The sequence below is a fragment of the Acartia tonsa genome, chromosome 1 (assembly GCF_053477335.1).
Source record: "Acartia tonsa isolate MP-2025a chromosome 1, ASM5347733v1, whole genome shotgun sequence".
NCBI classification, from domain to species: Eukaryota; Metazoa; Arthropoda; class Copepoda; order Calanoida; family Acartiidae; genus Acartia; species Acartia tonsa.
Window position 1 is genome coordinate 62,167,939 of NC_137260.1, and position 20,478 is coordinate 62,188,416.

The 20,478-nt window shown below is 33.1% G+C and overlaps 3 protein-coding genes across 5 annotated transcripts; 2 read left to right on the forward strand and 1 right to left on the reverse strand.

Moving 5' to 3' along the window:
- Positions 1–55: 55 nt before the first annotated feature.
- On the reverse strand, positions 56–700 carry LOC145325927 (anaphase-promoting complex subunit 13). The gene is made up of 2 exons (XM_080168951.1): positions 549–700; positions 56–234 (listed from the first exon to the last, which is right to left on the reverse strand). Exons 1-2 carry the CDS (start codon positions 609–611, stop codon positions 70–72), a joined length of 228 nt encoding a protein of 75 aa, XP_080025077.1. The 5' UTR covers positions 612–700; the 3' UTR covers positions 56–69.
- Positions 701–13,183: 12,483 nt separating this feature from the next.
- On the forward strand, positions 13,184–15,438 carry LOC145325937 (WD repeat-containing protein 76-like). 3 transcript variants are annotated; one of them, XM_080168962.1, is made up of 2 exons: positions 13,184–14,924; positions 15,176–15,438. In XM_080168962.1, exon 1 carries the CDS (start codon positions 13,187–13,189, stop codon positions 14,630–14,632), a length of 1,446 nt encoding a protein of 481 aa, XP_080025088.1. In that variant the 5' UTR covers positions 13,184–13,186; the 3' UTR covers positions 14,633–14,924; positions 15,176–15,438. The 3 variants fall into 3 exon arrangements, with proteins under 3 accessions (XP_080025088.1, XP_080025103.1, XP_080025096.1); XM_080168977.1 differs by having other exon boundaries at positions 13,184–14,914; XM_080168970.1 differs by having other exon boundaries at positions 13,184–14,909.
- On the forward strand, positions 15,438–20,081 carry LOC145325960 (protein N-lysine methyltransferase METTL21D-like). Its single transcript, XM_080168987.1, has 8 exons — positions 15,438–15,569; positions 16,430–16,516; positions 16,855–16,925; positions 17,528–17,590; positions 17,915–17,981; positions 18,438–18,487; positions 19,122–19,214; positions 19,724–20,081. Exons 1-8 carry the CDS (start codon positions 15,455–15,457, stop codon positions 19,802–19,804), a joined length of 627 nt encoding a protein of 208 aa, XP_080025113.1. The 5' UTR covers positions 15,438–15,454; the 3' UTR covers positions 19,805–20,081.
- The last annotated feature ends 397 nt before the right edge of the window (positions 20,082–20,478 follow it).

A 20,478-nucleotide genomic window follows, 5' to 3' on the forward strand; every position in this document is an offset into this window, starting at 1 on the left:
ATATTTTTTATGTTTAACTTTTTTCACAAAATGTTCGGAAGATTTTTTTATATTATTTTGGTGGATTTTTTAATGATTATTTCCCGGATTTAACGCTTCCGCCAGGTGGGTCAGGTTAAGGTCCAGCCACTTGCTGTCCAGCTGTCGGACAGTCTCGGTGGGCGTGGCGGAATCAGATTCCGGGGGAGGAAGTTCGGACAGGGGTACCGCGATGTCTTCGAAGCTTAACTTCTCCTAAAATATAAACATCTTTATAATTCAACATAATTCTGTTATATAAAGAGTTTAGTTTTTGTATGTTTAGACATTATGATCACGCTAACCTCAAATTTAAGGAAGCTTTCTGCTAGATGATTTAAGGCTTTTTTCATGACCCCTTCCATCCCATTTGAAGAATTGGGGAGTATCCAATAGTTATTTGATACTTATCTGCATACAATATTCAAAATCAATAATCAACCGTCATATAGGATCTTGAGTGGGGTTTACAACTTTACACCAAGATAAAGTAAAAGACAGACATTTTTATGCTTTTTATCAAATCTAACCTTTCTCCAGTCTTCAGTGATGATATCCAGAAGTCTTCCTTCCACCTGAACCTGACTGTCCATATTATTAACCTAAGAAACCCAGTAAATATTCAACCTCCTTTGCTTTTATAACTAGCACAATATCTGAAAAAATTAATACTTAGACAAAAGTTTAAGAGCAAAACTAATCAATAAAACAATGTAGAACGATGTCTGTCTATCTGAAGCTGGAGATCTAGATAACCGCTGAACATATAAGGCATTTTTCTTCAGGAAATATAGATACTGCTCCTATTGCAAGCACATGGTTTAAGCATGTACCATCAAGTTGATTTTGAAAAGCATATATTAGTGGAAATAACACAAGAAAAATCATTTTGTTATATTGCATAGATAAAGTTCTGCCAGAAGAGATCTTCGGTTGATTTCTTTATTTTCTTTGAGAATAATAGTATTGTCATTACAAGCACTAATTAAAGAAAATATAAATTTAAACGATAGAAAACGAACAAGAATATCCAGATGAACTTTCTTCAAGCAAGGGAGCTGAAGTTTCCTCACAGATTCTAGTTTCTTATGTATATATCTACCAGGACAGCCATATAGATAAATTTCTTCTAAAGAATTCTTTGAGTTTTCAATTAGTGCTAAAGCGTCAGTTTCATACATTTCTCCGATGCGTAGGTGCTTCAGTTTGGAAAATTTTATGTCCTTGAAATCAATTTCATATTCATCCATGACCATAAGACCAAAACCAATATTCAATGTTGTAAGTGTACTTGAGTTATTTTTCAATAACCTTGCAGACCAGTGCTCATCAACATCACATAAACTCAAATCTGAGAGGTTCCTTATGTTCAGATGTTCAATATCAATGTTGGGCGTGTAAAATGAATACAAAACTAATTTTGTTACATTTTCAAAATTAACCGATTCCATTACAAATGAAGCTTGCCGGTCACCAGATCTTTGAAGAGATAAAGATTTCATATTAGGTAGATGGGGTAGGTCATTACTGTTGGTTGCAGGATCAAAATCCCAATCATGCAAATCAGTAATTTCCAAATGTTGAAGTTGATTGGCATATCTTGAAATAAAATTAATGCAGGCTTCCCTCACAAAATTCATATGTTCATTTTGACAGCGTTCGCTTTTACACTCCACCAGCTCTATGTCAATCTTTTCCAAATGTTTAAAATAAAAATCTTCTTTTAGAAGATAATCATAACTGTCATGACACAATGCAACTTTGATACCAGTAATATTATTCTTGTACTTTTGAATTTCCTGAACAAAATCTGCATCAGGTTTTCCCATGTCTTCACCCGTACTATCACACATTTCCAAATTAAAGGCAAGCTCAACTCCAGGTATAATAATTTCATCAATTTCTTTTGGAACTTGCAGTATCCACTTCTTTTCAGTATCCGAGCAGGCGTCTGACACTAGTGAGTGCATTTTGATATGGTAGGTTCCAAACACTGATTTGGGATCATGTTACTATTAGACTTAGAGCATTGTCTTTAGTATCATGTAATGCATTTTACAATTTGTGCAACCATATCGCAATTCAATATCATTTAGCGTAAACAGTGATTATAGGCTTTGTCTTTGGAGTGAGAGGATAGATTATTTCACAATTATGTTTCCTTTAGGGATGTAGTTTTCTTATTTTTAAAAAATTTTGGATTTGGCCTCCAGGTTCAGGTGCTGCAGGCCTCCAGGTGGATTCTGGACAGGTAAAAAAAAAATTTCAAGTAAGAACAAAACTTATTTGACAAAAGTACCTAGCTTCTTTATAGATGGTTTTAACTAATTTGAAGAAAATTTTGAAATCAGGATCCAGGTTCAGGTACTGCAGGCCTCCAGGTTGTCTCTGGACAGGTAACAGTGAAAAAAAATTTATTTATGAAGAGTTAGAAGTCAAATTATAAAATATGCATCTATTTAAATGTTATTTACATATTTGAAGATAAAAGATGCATATTTTGCTTTAAATGTTGAACTCTAACTCTTCAAAAAAAAAATTTTTTTTTCATCTTTACCTATCCAGAGGCAACCTGGAGGCCAAATCAAAATCTTTTTTAAAATAGGAAAACTACATCCCAAAAATAAACTTTTTTGTTAAATAATCTATCCTCTCACTCCACAGACAAAGCCTATAATCACTGTTTACGCAAGAGTGTCAAACTTACCCCGCCCCCCCCCCCCCCAACTTAGCTAAAGAATAATTTAGATTTATAAAAAATCTAATATCATCAGAAAATAAAGGGGGGATATTGCTTAGTCAATTAGTAACAAGTGGTATCCGCTAAGTCTATTAGTAACATGATCCCTGATTTAAATTCATCTGATACAGTTGTGAAGAACCAAGAAGAAACACATCTCAATTCCTTCAAATCATCAAAAGATAGGAATTCAAATATTTTTCTCATCGCCAACAAAGGAACAATTCTGAAGTTACCGGCAGTGTCCTTCGGACATGTACAGTTTTCTTTTAACTGGCGGATTTCATGCTCCAAATTCTAAAATTCTGGCCATCTGTGCCCATCTCTCTGCCGCCAATTCTTCACATTTGCGTGTTAGGATATCCCATGGATCTTAAGAAATAGGACATTGGGCCGATAAATTGATTAACATCCCCACATGATTATATACAAAATTATCCCTTGAGTAGATTACAATTAGTGGTTGGAAGCCGTGGATACTAAACTTCATGAATCAACCGTCAAACTTAAATAAAATTCCCCTAGTTGTTAAGCCAAAGAAAAAGAAAACGCTATTATAAAACTTTGGTAATTAGTGTAATAAACAGCTCAATGTCATCTCCCTCCCTGGGTTATCTAAATTTTCAGGTAACTCAGCAACATTTTTTCGTTTCTTGCCCATTTTTAGGTTTCTCTCTTCTTACTGAAGTAAATCAATCAAAATAAGCTTGGTCAGTTTAGACAACTCTTCTGTAAATAGTAATTATTTAAAGGTTTGGACACTATCCATATCAAAATATAATAAAATCGGCCTAATTTTTAGATCTACCAAGGGCAAAATATTACAAATATGTAAATTATTATTTAACGCGTCGTATTATATACAGCTTTCAGCGAATCTAAAATGGAAAATTACAAGATTAAAACTGATAGGTATAATTTTTATGATTTAATTAAAAATCCGTGGAAAATTGTTTATGATATGATGCTATACATGATTTTTCAGTATGGGTAAGAATTGGTTCTAATCAACTTCTAATAATGTACTTTTCAGTTTTATGTATTTAATACAGAAATAATAATAACGGACTTAAAACATTTTGTTGGGAGATGGGCCATGGCAATCCCCCAACACAAAACAAGAAAAACATTTTCCTCCACATTTTAATAATAAAATTAACTTCCTAGATATATATTATAACATGCCATTTAACTTTCCTAGATAAATTGACCAACAGTACATCCCATATGCGCTGTTGTACAAAATGAGCCCCTTTAAAATAGTACGTGGATATAAATTATTGATGTTGGAAAAGTATGTATCACATCCCAAACCTAGAATTAATAAAACTACCCAAAACTATAAAGGGAACAAATGCCGAGAAATTAATTTAAAAAACTTTCTTTATAATTTACAGTCCTTTTTCCCCCTCCCTATTTTGCAAAAGTTAAGTAAAAGGTACGTGCAAAAAAGTACGTAATAAAATAAATTCTAACAATTTTTCGAAAAGTCATAAAAAGATCTAAATAAAATAAACATATTTTTAACATTAAAATTATTTTTAATAATAAAACATACATAAATTTACATATACAATTTAATTTTGTATTTTTGTCCTATTTTTGTTAAAATATTTTGTAATATTATTGTTTTGATCGATCTAACTGAGACAAGATCAGCTGATATGAGGTTTGGTGCGAATTAATTTGGGACAAAAACTTCCAAGTCAATTCCCCCCCCCCCCCCACCAAAAAAAATCTAGCTCAACTCTGTAGAATCCCGTCCGAGTTGAACCAATTTTTCTATCTGGTAGGTTGATTTATGGAGTAAAATATTTTCCTAAAAGATTGACGTTTTTTTTATAATTCCTTAGCTTAAAAACTTTAGGTTCTTATATATATGTTAAAAGGACTCTCCACAGAAAAATCAACTTTGGATTTTTTAAAATCTAACCTGAAACTATTATTCTCTGTTCAATTTTAGGCATTTTTTGTTTTTGTGGCATCGCGATCGAAGCCCTTTGAAAATTTTGTCCGCCGCCTATTTGTACTGCCGCTATAACAATATATACTACACTTTCCTCCACTCAATATATGTTTGCCGCTAAAGAACATTTGCTCCATAGCAACCGGCCGCTCTACGATTTATCCTCTTCCTTGACTGGACAATCCTGCCGCCTCCATTTTGTGTTCGCCTCCGCCAAATATAACCATCTTTTGCCGGCAGCATCCTAGTTTAGGAGTGGAGATACCCGGTATCATGAAAATTAAACCCCCCCCCGGGGGTATGCATCTATTTTGACACCCGGTATGCATCAATTTTGACCCGGTATATATTAATTTGGTCACCCCAATTTTTTTTGCTTAAAACAGACAAATGGGTAATGAACAATACATAGTGGATCAAAAATAAAGCATACAGGGTACAAAATTAAAGATAGGGGGTAAAAAGATAAAGGGTCAAACATATAACCCCCCCCCCCCCCCGGTATGCATCAATTTTGACCCGGTATATATTAATTTGGTCACCCCAATTTTTTTTGCTTAAAACAGACAAATGGGTAATGAACAATACATAGTGGGTCAAAAATAAAGCATACAGGGTACAAAATTAAAGATAGGGGGTAAAAAGATAAAGGGTCAAACATATACCCCCCCCCCCCCCCGGTATGCAACAATTTTGACACCCCGTATGCATCAATTTGGACACCAACAAAATTAAGATAGATGGTCAAACAAATACCCCCCCCCCCCCGTATGCATCTATTTTGACACCCGGTATGCATCAATTTTGACCCGGTATATATTAATTTGGTCACCCCAATTTTTTTTTGCTTAAAACAGACAAATGGGTAATGAACAATACATAGTGGGTCAAAAATATAGCATACAGGGTATATAATGAAAGATACGGGGTAAAAAGATAAAGGGTCAAACATATAGCCCCCCCCCCCCCCCCGGTATGCAACAATTTGGACACCCGGTAAGTGACAAAATGGATACCCCCCCCCCATATAATCCCAGTGTCCATTGGGGTCGTTCCTCGCGCGAATTTCCTCTAGACTGAGATTCATCTTTAACCCCAATTCTATTTCAAAGAGGGGAAAGGGTTGAATGACAAGGTGATATTCTATTTATAAGGAGGTATATAGTTAGACAACTGCTACTATCCATATGTTGTTTTGTATTAAACTGACTTTATTGTATAATAAAATTGTTTTCTAATATGTGTGTGGTGTAGAAAATGTCATTTTTTTACCTAACATTGATGAAAGTTTGTAGGTTTGTGCCTTGTTTTATTTAAAAATTGAGACTCCTAGTGGGAGATTTTGTTACTAATATATAGGGCCTGAAATTTGGCCTGGAATAGCTGAGGCTTCATCCTCAATGGAGTTATGAGATGATTAGACTGCTCAATAAAATGGACCATCTCCTTCGCTTGTCATGTGATGGACACAAAAGAGGCAAGCTATTTGCAATAAAGCAAAAAAATTGGGGTGACCAAATTGATACATACTGGGTCCAAATTGATGCATACGGGGTGTCCAAATTGATGCATACAGGGTGTCATAATAGATGCATACCGGGGGGGGGTAAATGTTTGACCATCTATCTTAATTTTGTTAATGTCATAGGAAAATGTTATTATAAAACTTTGGGGACTAGTGTAATAAACAGCCAATTGTCCCTCTCTCTCTATTTCTACTGGTGCAATTAATTCTTATATTAAAGTAACAGGATGTCTAACTGTCTTTCTTTTTCTCAGAGAGAGATGAGACAATGGATTGTTTATTACACTTGTCCCCAAAGTTTTTTTTAATAATGTTTATAAGAATTTTGGGGACCTGAGAGAATTTTGTTTGGTTGGTTTATATTAAGTTGAGTTTTCAAAGTTTAAACCACTAATCGTAATCTAAAGAAGGGTTAATTTTGTGAATCATGTACATTAATTTATTTTACATTGTCTTATCCCTATATATACCTACTTTTTTTCTATGCAAGGATCAGTGGACCAATTTGGTTTCTTTCATTGAAGCTTTGGGTTGGTTTTGAGTATTTTTAAAAGCGAAGCTTTTCTATAATTAGGGTCGGTCCGTCCGTCCGTCACGGATAGCTTTTTTTGTTAATTTAGACATGTTAGAATTGTCCTATCGATTTCAAATTTTGCATGGTGATTCCTTGAGTAGTTAGGTATGATTTAGAAAGCGTAGCAACTCTATAATCATTACCAAAATGTCCGTACATCCATTTTAAACGTGTTGATTTTTTTTTACTTTTTTAAAAATCTTTTTCCGTTAATTTAGGCATGTTAGAATTGTCCTATCGATTTCAAATTTTGCATGGTGATTCCTGTAATAGTTAGGTACTAGTTAGAAAGCGTAGCAACTCTATAATCATTACCAGAATGTCCGTACGTCCATTTTAAACATGTTAATTTTTTTTACATTTTTAACAACAAATTTGTATGTGTCCTAATTATCCGATTGGTCTGATTTTTGGTATACTGATTCCTGGAACAACAAAGTACAATATTATAAGCGAAGCAACTCTATAATCAAGTCCTAAAAATGTAAGTATGTCCATAATCATTATCCTGTATCAAGCAGTTTTTCAACAAATTTACTAACAATTTTGCTTTGACTCTTATACATTCGCATTCTGATTATTCAGTTCTGACATTATACAAGTGTTAATGTCCGTTTGTCCTACCGTTTCAGAGCTTCGCTTTTATGGATGTTATCATCCTTGTTTAAAAACAATTTCTATAAAAATACCAAAAGTTTTTGAATACAAAAATAAGGGAGTATGTATTTAAAACTTTGGGCACTAGTATAATTAACAGTCCAATATCCCCTCCCTCCCTGTTTATAAAACTGCAATAACCAGTGGACCTATTGGGTTTTTTATTCAATAAAGATTTTTCTCGTATTCATTCGAATCCGGTGGATATGAACCGGTTCTCATCAATACGAAAAAACTATGTCTAGCATCGTATTATATCCAGTTTTCTACGAATATAGAAATGTACAATCATAAGATTAAAACTAGTTTTTTTAGTTAAAACCAGTTTTTTTAGCCGGTGCCTTTGGCACCACGGGGCTAAAAAAAACTAGTTTTAATCTTATAATTGTACATTCTATATCCGCGGAAAGCCGTTAATAATACGATACGTGAAATAACTATGAACAGTATTTTCTTAATTAACAAATCTTTATATAAAAGTAACAAAATCAGTGTATATCTGTCTTTGTGTACCGAAGGATCTTGATAACCGCTGAACCGATATCCTTCTCCTTTACAGTGTAGCTTCTCATAGGTCCTGGGAAGGTTCATAACAAAACATAACATAATAACATAATAAAAAAATACACATATCCTCCCCCCCTCCAAAAAAAAAGATTTTACTTTATCTTTTTAATTTATAATAAACTAGCGACTTTGCCTCTAAGGGCACTTGAGATGGATGGGGAAATTGACCCTCCCCCCTATTTGAATTTTAGTTTTAAAAAGATGAATTTGGAAAATAAAATGTTTTTTTTAAGAGTGGTGCGTGGTACCCTTACACAAAATAGTTGTAAACCTTCCCAGGACCTATGAGAAGCTACACTGTAAATAAGAACTATAACGGTTCAGTGGTTAGCGAGATCCTTTGGTACACCTAGACATACACAAATCCTTACTTTTATATAAATAAGAAATGATTATCTAAATTTTTTAATTTAAAAAAACAAATTGGTCCACCGGTTATCATGATTTTGTATATCCGTATCATAAACAGGGAGGGAGGGGACATTGGACTGTAAATTAAACTGGTGCCCAAAGTTTTAGATACATACTCCTTTATTTATGTGCTCAAAAAACTTTTATTAGACGAAGCCCAATCTTTCCTACTTTCGATTCCTATGACGTCATAAAAATGAGGGAGATGAGAGGAGAAGTGGGAAAGAAAACCCTTAAAAAGAGGTGGATAATATCTCATTTTTATGACGTCACAGGAATCAAAAGTAGGACAGATTGGGCTTTGTCCTTTTATTACATTCTAATTGGTTGGTTAGCAGTAATGAAACACATATTTCAACCAAAAGGGATCATTTTGTTTATTATTATAAGGGATGTACATCAATTTATCTTATACTAGCGGCCACGCCCCTAGAGGCCTCTCCCCCAAAATAGTTAAAAACCCTATGAGTAGCGGCCCTGTTAAGGAGAACCCGATCGGTTCAGCGAGATCCTTTGGTACAGACAGACAAACAAACAAACAGACATCCTCTTTATGATAAGGTTTATCTAATCCCTTTAAATAAAAGTAAAATAATTTTATTTCAATAGGACTATTCAATCATCAAATATCGGGACTTTGGTACCCAAAATTATATAACAAGGTTAGTAAAAAACTTTGGGTACTCTTGTTAAATTTTCATTGGTTGATTCTTTTAAGTATCTGATATTAGTGTCTAAACTAACCAACCAATAATTTACATCTACAGAAGATATTATTTTTGTCTATCATCAATGGGTACGTACATCAATTTACTGTCCAAAGTTTTAAATCCCGGACTTTGGACTCTAAATTATACTGGTACCCAAAATTATATAACAACAAAAAACTTTGAGTACTCTTAAATTATTAATGGTTATCCAAATTTTTCACCCAATAATTTTCATCAACACAAGGGGTAATTTTGTCTTTCATCAATGGGTACGAACATCAATTTAACGGCCATTGTCTTATCCCTTTAGATCCATTAGTAAATCTATATCATATACACACATACATAGACACACACACACACGCACACTTACACACACAAACACACACACACACACAAACAATCTTTATCAAATATCTTTATTGGATAAACAAAATTAAAAACAAGGATGACAACATCCATAAGTAGCGAAGCACAAAAATCTTTTTTTTGACGGGTGGTGATGTAAAAAATCAGGATAGGGAGGGGGGGATACCAGGTATGTCCACTTCTAAACTAGGATTATCCCTTTCTTTTTTTTACAAGTTTAAATACAATTCTTTTAACTTTTTTATAGGAAACTTTTATATATTTCTTTAAAATCCAGTATTTAGAGTAAGTCCTGTATGAGACTAGGTGTAAAGATATCAGTTATAAAACTTTGGGTACCAGGTGTAGTTTACAGTGAAATGTTTACTAATGGTTATAAAACTTTGGGTACCAAGTGTAATATACAGTCCAATGTTTACAAATTGTTATAATACTTTTGGTCACCCAATGTAATTTAAAGTTCAATGTTTACTAATGGTTATAAAACTTTGGGTACCAAATATAACTTACAGTCCAATGGTTACTAATGGTTATAAAAGTTTGGGTACCAATTAGTCCTGTTAATATAATTAGCCTTATTCATTACAGGTTTATTAATTAAGAGAAAATTGTCTGTAATATGATGCATTTCAGTATGGCTGAGAACCGATTCTAATCTAGCGGATATTATTGGTTGCGAAGTCATTTTTAACGTTAACTTTTCTTGCAAAAAAAACCAATTAAAATAAAGATAGGAGTCTGAAAATTTTTGTGTAGATTCCTTAAACAAATTAGAATCGCCGCTCTTTTATGCTTCGTGCTCGATTTTTAACTTTAAAACCCTTTAATTATGCGATGTTTGTCCGTAGGTTATTTACGTTTAAATTTCGTATCAATTAAATTTCAACAAAATTAACGTTAACTTTTTTTTGCAAAAAAACCCACTTAAAATAAAGATAGGAGTCTGAAAATTTTTGTGTAGATTCCGCAAACAAATGAGAATCGCCGCTATGTTATGCTTTGTGCTCGATTTTTAACTTTAAAATCCTTTAATTATGCGATGTTTGTCCGTAGGTACTAAATGACACTAAAAATATCTCCTCAAATCACGATCCCCCTTTGAATGGCCCTAACTCGGTAGTTTTTCATCGTAAATCAATGAAATTTTAAACATAGTTAGTTTAAGTAGTTTCTAGTACACACAAAAAATTTTATTAACATCAAAGCAATACGAAAAAAGTTATCGCTTTCGTAAAAAAGGCACTAAAAACGATAAGAAAACAGCATTATAAACTCTCTCAAAACTGGTTTTTATCTGTACCTATTAAATTAGCTTAAAAATAGCATTAAATTTGACAATTTTAACGTTAAAACAACGTTGAAAACAGCAAAAAAGGCCGTTATTCTATAGCCATTACATTACTTTAAAAGTATAGTCAAAAAAATGTTAAAAATCACGTTTTTTTTATTCACCTATTGGTCTGTATTAATTCTCTATCTAGGGACTTACATCTATTGGGAGTAAAATCAAGAAAAAGTTAAAATATTTGTTTAGTTTAAAAATTCACACATAGATGTCTCCAAGTTTTAAGGAAACTTAGACTTGCCAAATTACAATATGACCATACAGGCATTAAAAACACATAACAAACACTTATAAACAAAGGCCAAACTATTTTATCCTATACTTTTATCATTTTAATCATCTTTTATATGTGATCAGAGCCTCCTGCTACTTCTATCTAGTGCTTAACAAGGTATTAACCAATCCTAACCAACCCTTTCCCCTCTTTGAAATAGAATTGGGGTCAAAGATGTTTATTAGTCTAGAGGAAATTCGCGCGAGTAATGACCTCAATAGACTTGACCCCCCCCCCCCTGCATGTGTCGGTTTTGACACCCGGTATATGTCTAAACGGACACCCCCCTACATATTGATATATAGGGGGGTGTCCATTTTAACATTTACCGGGGGGTCAAAAATGACGCATACGGGGGGTATCCATTTTGATACTCACCGGGTGTCAAAATAGATGCATACCCCCGGGGGGGGGTTTAATTTTCATGATACCGGGTATGTCCACTCCTAAACTAGGATTATCCCTCTTTTGCCGCAGTTGCCGCATTCATCGCCCTTCTCCGCCGCTACTCCGCTATACATTGCGTACGTTGCTATACACAACACCCCCAGCCTCCATTTAATTTCTGAACAAGGGAGAGGGGAGCATGTATTAAAAAGCGATGAACAGCGGAGTAGCGGCGGAGAAGGGCGATGAATGCGGCAACGGCGGCAAAAATAGAAGCTAAAAATCACTAAAGCAGCACAAATTAAATGGCGGGAGGATTCACTTAAAGGAGGTAAAAAATTTCAAAGGGCTTCGATCGCGATGCCACAAAAACAAAAAATGCCTAAAATTGAACAGAGAATAATAATTTCAGGTTAGATTTTCAAAAATCCAAAGTTGATTTTTCTGTGGAGAGTCCTTTTAAATCTTGATTGGATTGTTCAAACTTAGCTGAAAAATTAAATCTTTTCAACGATAATTTTAATCTATAAAAGTAGTAATGCTGTTTATCATCAATGGGAATCAACATGTCTTACAATTTAGCATCCAAGTTGTTATCTTTCGAAGTTTTGAGATCCCAGAATATAGTGTTATTTCTCCAATTTATATCATAAATTTTCCCAATCACCAAATGCCGATGTTTTAATTAACAAATTTGAGCTACAAAAGGGGTAGAATTGTTTATCATCATTTCATCGTCCAAGTCTTATTCCTATATAGATACCTAGAAAGAATTTTTGGTTGAATTTATGTCATAAATTTTCCCTATCCCATATGCCGCTGTTTCAAAGACGACATTCTTTAAAATAGAAAGTTGTACGCGGCATTTTTGGAGTAATGCGCATCATGCCGAATTTAGCCCTCCGAAAATAATTTTTCATGATTTATGTTGTTTTTTGTATTGCACAAGGGTTTACTTGTTAATAGTGATATATTTTTCAATTTTTTAGTGTTTTAGTTAATAATATTTTTGTTTTAATTAATTTTATATCATTTTTTGACATTAATCAGAAATTCCCCTATATATAAAATATGTAATGTGCCTTTTTTTCGTCTGTGTTTAAAGGGATAGTTGCATGAAGTGCATTTAACTAGTTTGGGTATATACTAGGAGTACGGTATCTTTAATCTTTTTTTTTATGTAAAATATGATAAATACATGTAGGTCAGCTATTATATAGGATAATTGATCAAAAGAAAATTAAATTTTACTTTTAATTCTATATTTGCGTCCATAAATGTCTAAATTTTACGTGTTGAAAAGTCACATTTTCCGAAAAATTATTGCAAGCATAAGTTACAAGAATACCATCTAAGAAAATTTCGTATTTCAATTTTTCAGATAATTAGGCATCAATAAAATAGTCGTCATGCTGTTTAGGGAATTAAAATGATTTCAATTAAATATAGATTTAGTATTAAACCATTGAACATGCGGTTCACTAAATTCTAGGTACCTAGTCTATATCTTTCCAAAATATTAAAGAACTTCTTAGGGGCATCATAAAGTATATAGATTAGATGGGTCCAGCGGTTATCTAGGTTCTTCGTTGCACACAAACAGATAGACAACTTAAGCGTATAGGATAATTATTAATCATTGCATGTGTTTTAATTTCAGATGTAACATGACCTCCAATGATGATGGCCAGCTTACCGAATATGAGAAACTACGGCGCAGCAATATTTTAGAAAGAGAATCTCTTTTCCAGGATGTGATGGAAGCTAAGAGTAAGGTGAACAAGGCATTTGCCAGGAAGAAAAGAATAATTATTAGAAAAGTTGATTATGGCCCTCCTAGAGAGAAATCCCGACGTATTCAAAAAGAGGCGGCCCCAACTGTAGACAGAACATTAATTCCTCTACAAACCCTGGATTTCAAGTCTGTTTTTGACTATGGATATTATGATGAGAGGTTAAAGAAGGGAGAACAGTATTTTAAACAATTTTGTCAAGAACTAAATCAATCAAATAAACAAACTCAAATCAAACAAGACTTGGATAGTAAAATTCTTGTTCAATCCAAAATAGACGCTGTTGTATCAGATAATAATATTCAGTCTGTTTCAGTTCATCCAACAGAACACAAGATTTTAGCTGGTGCTGGAACCATTCGGGGAGACCTAGTTCTTTGGGATGTTAAAGAAGATTTAACAGAGGACTATCAGATGTATCCTTCCTCAGTATACAAGCTTAAACCGCATAGTTCGGTGATAAATTGCCATTCTTGGGATAAATTCAACAATACAAATCTAATCACCTCAAGTTTTGATTGCACCTGTAGGATTTTCGATCTTAACAGGATGGAAAGCAGGCTTCTCCTTGGCAACAAAGATTTCATTGCTTTCAATACGAATAAAATATATTCAGGTGCAAAAATTAATACTTGTGACATGCATCAACAAATTAATGCCAACGAGTTCCTCATTTCTATGGGAAGAACTGGGTGTATCAGTCTGGTAGATCAACGAGTTAGTCATCAATTTGCAGTGCAAGAATATCAAGTTTTTGATGCAGTTAGCGCACAAAATATCTGCGTTCATCCTCTGCTAAATAACTTAGTTTTGGCAGCAACTAATGATGGAGGTGCATTTGTATTTGACCGTCGCAATGTTCCCGATAAGGAAGATGGTTTCTTGGAGCCTATTGCTGAGTTAGTGGGGCATGAGTCCAGCATTACTAGTGCTGCATTTAATTCTTCTGGAAACAAGATTGCTACTATGTGTGCTGACAATGAATTGAGACTGTTTGACAGCACGATTGTCAAAGGTTTACTAGAAGGCTTTTCATTAGATCATCCAAACTACAAGAAGAGTCACATCTTTGGATTTAGAGGTGTCTGGCATCCAATTCATGATGTTTATTTTGCTGGTTGTCCGTCACCTATGGAAGTGAGGGCCTATAGAGCTACGTCAGTCATGAATCAAATACGTACTTATAAAGGATTCCAAGGAGGGGATTTAAAAGCTAGCTGTCCTGTTTTGGCAGCTCATCCAACTCTTGATGTTCTTATTGGAGGCGGCGGAAAGCGAGTTCAAGTTTTTATGTAAACTTTGTGGTCTTACAATAAAAAAAATCCTTCACTAAATATTTAGACCGTAAAGAATGGCTTTATCAAATCTAGTCTTTTGAGAAAATCAACAGTCATAATATTATTACAATTTTGACATAAAAAAATTCATATCCAAATTCCGTTTATATACCTATTTATTAAACATTAACAGTGTCTGTTAGGTAATATTTAAATTATAAATAATGTAAATACTCTTAATCAATAACGAATGATATGCTTAGAATCTGTGTGGCTAAGAAAGAATTTATGTAGAAGTGCTGTAAAACCAAGTATTTAATATATTTAAAACATCCTTAAAGATTAAATTGTAGGTAATTAAATGTGTATTATTAGCTCTTCAAAAATATTCTTTTTCTTCTAAATTAAATTATCGATAGAAAATTACAAAAAAAAATACAATTTTCAACCCTTTATTACCTACTATAAAACGCATTGTAATGTCAAATGATAATAGTTTTCGATAAAAAAAAATCCCACAAAAGCTTTGTTTAATGTACTATGTAGATACTTGGGGTTACAGAATCTTATCTTCTCATTGATCCTACCTCCCTAATATTTGTTGTAACAGAACATAATACGCTTATTTGGAATTGCATGTGATAAATTATTGTATTTTTTATGCAACCTTTTTTGCATTTTCTATTTTAGATCTAGCAGCAAAATTCATTAATCTAAATCGTAGAATATTTTTCTGTGCTATTTGAGGCTGACACTTAAAATAATAACTAATCTTGCTTTTCAAAAGGCCCATAAGTTTAAGTGATGAATATATTTTTTTTAGAATTTAAATGTATATAAAATGTTCAGCCGAGAGTTGGAGGTAAATGGAAGTTTGGTCGAGATAAACCAAGTTGAGTGTGGTGACACAGGGGTAGTTGTATGGGATGCAGCCCTAGTTCTAGCTAAATATCTAGGTAAGAGATACACCTAGTTGAGTGTGGTGACACAGGGGTAGTTGTATGGGATGCAGCCCTAGTTCTAGCTAAATATCTAGGTAAGAGATAAACCTAGTTGAGTGTGGTGACACAGGGGTAGTTGTATGGGATGCAGCCCTAGTTCTAGCTAAATATCTAGGTAAGAGATACACCTAGTTGAGTGTGGTGACACAGGGGTAGTTGTATGGGATGCAGCCCTAGTTCTAGCTAAATATCTAGGTAAGAGATAAATCTAGTTGAGTGTGGTGACACAGGGGTAGTTGTATGGGATGCAGCCCTAGTTCTAGCTAAATATCTAGGTAAGATATACACCTAGTTGAGTGTGGTGACACAGGAGTAGTTGTATGGGATGCTTCCCTAGTTCTAGCTAAATATCTAGGTAAGATATACACCTAGTTGAGTGTGGTGACACAGGGGTAGTTGTATGGGATGCTTCCCTAGTTCTAGCTAAATATCTAGGTAAGAGATACACCTAGTTGAGTGTGGTGACACAGGAGTAGTTGTATGGGATGCTTCCCTAGTTCTAGCTAAATATCTAGGTAAGAGATACACCTAGTTGAGTGTGGTGACACAGGGGTAGTTGTATGGGATGCAGCCCTAGTTCTAGCTAAATATCTAGGTAAGATATACACCTAGTTGAGTGTGGTGACACAGGAGTAGTTGTATGGGATGCTTCCCTAGTTCTAGCTAAATATCTAGGTAAGAGATAAACCTAGTTGAGTTTTTTTATATATATCTGTTGGTAAACAAAGTAAAGTATTTTTTTTTGTTAAAAATTGAGTTTTCATGAAAAAAAATCTTACCTAGGTATTGATTTAATATTTTTAATATTTTTTCAGAACTCATTAGCGGAAAGTTGTCAGGAAAATCTGTTGTTGAACTAGGCAGTGGAACTGGTGCCGTTGGATTGGTTGCTTCTGTTCTAGGTAGTCATTCACAGAACAACTTTAGGCTTTAATACAAGAAAGAGGGAGGGAAGAGACATTGAAGTGTAAATTTCACTAATACACAAAGTTTTATATTAACGTAATTTTAATTGTGGGTTTAAATCTTACGGTACCTTAATAAAATTACGTAACCTAATATTTTCTATTTAAAAGCAAAGATTTTCTATAATTATGGTCAGTCCGTACGTTTATACTGCATTAATATTCTGCTTATTTAGTTCTGACACACTACCGTTTTAGAGCTTCGCTTTTTTGGATGTTGTCATCCATGTTATATTTATTTCATATTTAATTTCTAAACTTTCTTGTTATTTCAGGAGCAAATATAAACATCACGGATTTGGAAGAAAATCTCAAGTTAATGAATCACAATATCAAAGTAAATGAGGTTGGTTTTAAGACATTCTTTGTAGTATGACAATAAGTTGATACACACCTCCATTTACAATAGACAAAATTGCCTCTTTGTTGATTAATTCAATAGTAGAAAAAGTTTGTACCCCTGTTAGGGATGGCAATCCTTCAAATTTTTGGACCGGATTCGGATTCTTATTTTTGGCGGATTCGGATTCTAGCAATATTTTAAAAGGATTTTTTTTTTAAATTAAAAAAAAAATAAGTGCTAAGTTCTAAAAATTAATGTTCTTGTTCTTTATAATTCACTTCCGAGAATCGAACCAGATTTTAAAAGATTTTTTATATAATGATGATATTCCTTGCCTTCAAAAAGGGGGAGTTGAAAGAAAAAACTCAAGACGCTAATTTTAGCTTACTAATTAAGAATCCGAATCCGCCATTAAAAAACGGATTCCTGATTCGGATTCCAAAATTGACCAAAAATTGGGCGGATCCCGGATTCGGATACGGATTGCCAACCCTAACCCCTGTACAACCCAATCAAGAATTAAGTAAAAAGTTACCAAAGTCGTAAGCAAACGAATGCGAGATCGTGTCACTTATACGAGGAAATAAAATATTTTTTTATTATAGAACATTGTCAAAGGAAAGCTGAATGCCTCGGTTCTTAAGTGGGGAGATAAAGACGCCATAAAGGTATAGATAGATACATATTTTTTATTTGATAGTTTTTGTTGTTTTGAAATCTTTGTGTATGGACATTTTGAGCAAATCCTTATTAGTTGTTCTGAAATTCCTCTCAAATGTTTTAAAAAATCAATTTGGCGAGAAAAAGCAAGAGACTGGCGTTTTTAACAGCGTTTTCACTGCCATTAATTTACTACATTGTACAACTGTAGCAACTGCCATGCCCAATTTTAGTGCGGGTTCTTTTGTGATTAGGTTCGGATGGTTACAAAAAAAAATTGGCACATCTGCCTTACTGATATATGTTCTCATTATCTTTTTGTTTTGTTTTAGAAATTGCTTGAGAAAGACGAATATGACTTAATTTTGGTTGCTGACTGTGTTTACTATAAAGAATCTCTAGGAAATTCAGAATATTTTATTTTACATACAAGTACTTATGACATTGGACTGTAAATTATAGTGGTCTTTAGAGTTTTATTAACACGTTCTCATTTGCAGGCATAACAACATTAAGAATTGTGAATCTTTAAGTTGACCCTATATTTTCAAATTAAGTTTCTTAAAAAGAAAAAAAATGAAAAAAAAAGATTATGGTTTTTTTTCCAAAAGCGATTTCTCTTAGAGGGATCAAGGTATCCTCCCCAAAAGAAGCTTGACGGTATATGAGAACCATATCGGTCCAGCGGTTAGCGAGATCTTAAGATAAAGAAGAACAGACATCATGTTACTTTTGTATAAGGATACCTCATTAATTTCTGATATAATTTATTACATACTTTGTTATTTGTATACAACCAACTGTTTTTAAGGCGAACATCCTAATACTTTATGATATTTTGAATATAATAGTGTTTAGTTGATTTGGTATATACACTGCGAGAATTGAGTAACAAAAACACGGAGGTAAAAATTAGATTGAAGTGGGAACATTGGACGAAAAATTACACTGGTACCCAAAGTTTTATAACCACGTTATTCATATGTATTATTCGTTGGTTCAATGAACTTCTCAACCAATAATTTTTATCTAATTTAATTTATCGTCATTGGGGATGTAAATCAATTTGTCGTCCATTGTCATATCCCTCTAAATCCCTGAGAATACTAATCCTTGAATAAAATAAATGAACACATAATTTCAACTAAAAGTTGAAACCATAACTGTGGTTTGAAACCCTTCATATTTCTTGTTTAAATGACGTAAACTAAAAGTTTTGCCGGATTTTGGCTTGGAACAGACGAAATAAAATTAAAATCCGCTTCATTAATATCTCTAGGTATAATGCTTGATTTAAATATTTTATGAAACAAAGTCGAAATAGACAGTATTACGAAGATAATCTAGGTTTCCAGTATCGGCTTCGAAACCGATTAATATCCGCTGGATAAGAACCGGTTCTAAGACATACTGAAAAATCATGTCTAGCATTACAATACAGACATTTTCCACGAATATTAAAATAATAATCATAAAATTAATTTTTCTAGAAATTATCTGATATCCTTAATCCCCTGCTGATGAAATTCGTCTTTTTAGGTTTTAATCAGCTATGAAGACCGTGATTCCCAGATAAAGATTCAAGTTTTGAGAGATTTTAAAGAGCTTATGCTAAGATATTTTACAGTAAAGGTAGGTACTATTATTCCAAGGATAATGTAAAAAAAAAGGTTAAGGTTGTTGTTGTTGTAGCTCTGATTCTCTGAAGTTAGGACTCAGATGCACACGGAGATGCGCATGCAAGGTTAAGGTCCACTTGACAAAAATCTGGAAAATATATAACGAGTTGCGATTATGAGTCATCAAATGCTTAGGTAAATTGTAAATACGTAAACAGTATGATTAATGTACTTTTGAATTTCACAGCATTTGATGATGTTTTGTTGTGTTATTATTTATTTACACACACATTAAACTTAACAAAATATTTCATTATATTTCGTCAAAAATCGCTGAATATTCCTACGTTTTTTTTAATCTTCAATAATCTTTTTTTTAAAAGCATGAAAACTTGTTTTAAAAAAAAACAAGTTTGGTTATTTTTTTGTAAACCTGTATTTATTCCAATATGCATAAAGGTTTTTAAAATCACTTGCTCTCGTTCGTGTATAGTCTTATTTTCTCATCATATTTATTTTCAGGAGATACCATTAGAAGACCAGAATGAGGAATTTAGATCCCCCGACATTCATATACTTTCTTATACACCTATACCAAAATAGATTAATCCAGTGCAGTTAGCGGTAAAATGTTCCTGATATCGATTATATCAAGAAAACTTTAAAGGCTAGAAACCAAACGGCTGAATGTACATGTAGTTGTTTATTTGGTTGAGACATATTTTCCGAGTGTTTTCCATAGCCACGTACTCCGTTGTATATTATATTAGGCTGTCAACTAGCAGCTTTTTAAATTTTTAGTCTTTTTTTGATATGCTAAACTTCAGCCTCATTTTACCATTTACAAATAAATGAACCAATGAAGTGATGTAAGTAACAACAATTGTACCTTTTTATAATTTAATCACAGATAAAATTCTGAATAATCGTATAAAACAGTATTTTTCTTATCATATTTACTAGCTCAATTAATAAAAACTACTTTCTACATTAAATTAAATAGGTATCGATTGTAAAATGCATAATATGTTAAATCCTGTACATTAAAGTAGTAAAGAGTAGGTTTGTTTGTTAATGTTCCTCGCTTATTTCAGGATCTTAATGTCGTTTTCATATTAGCCAGGTTTTAGGCTAGTTTTTAAGATATTAATAAGAAATTATATTGGTCCTCAAAGATTTATAAGCACGTATCTCATTCGTTTGCATTTAAACTTTTAGTACTTTTATTTAAAATATCCAGACTGTTCCACCAATGATTTTAAACTATAGAAGGGTTT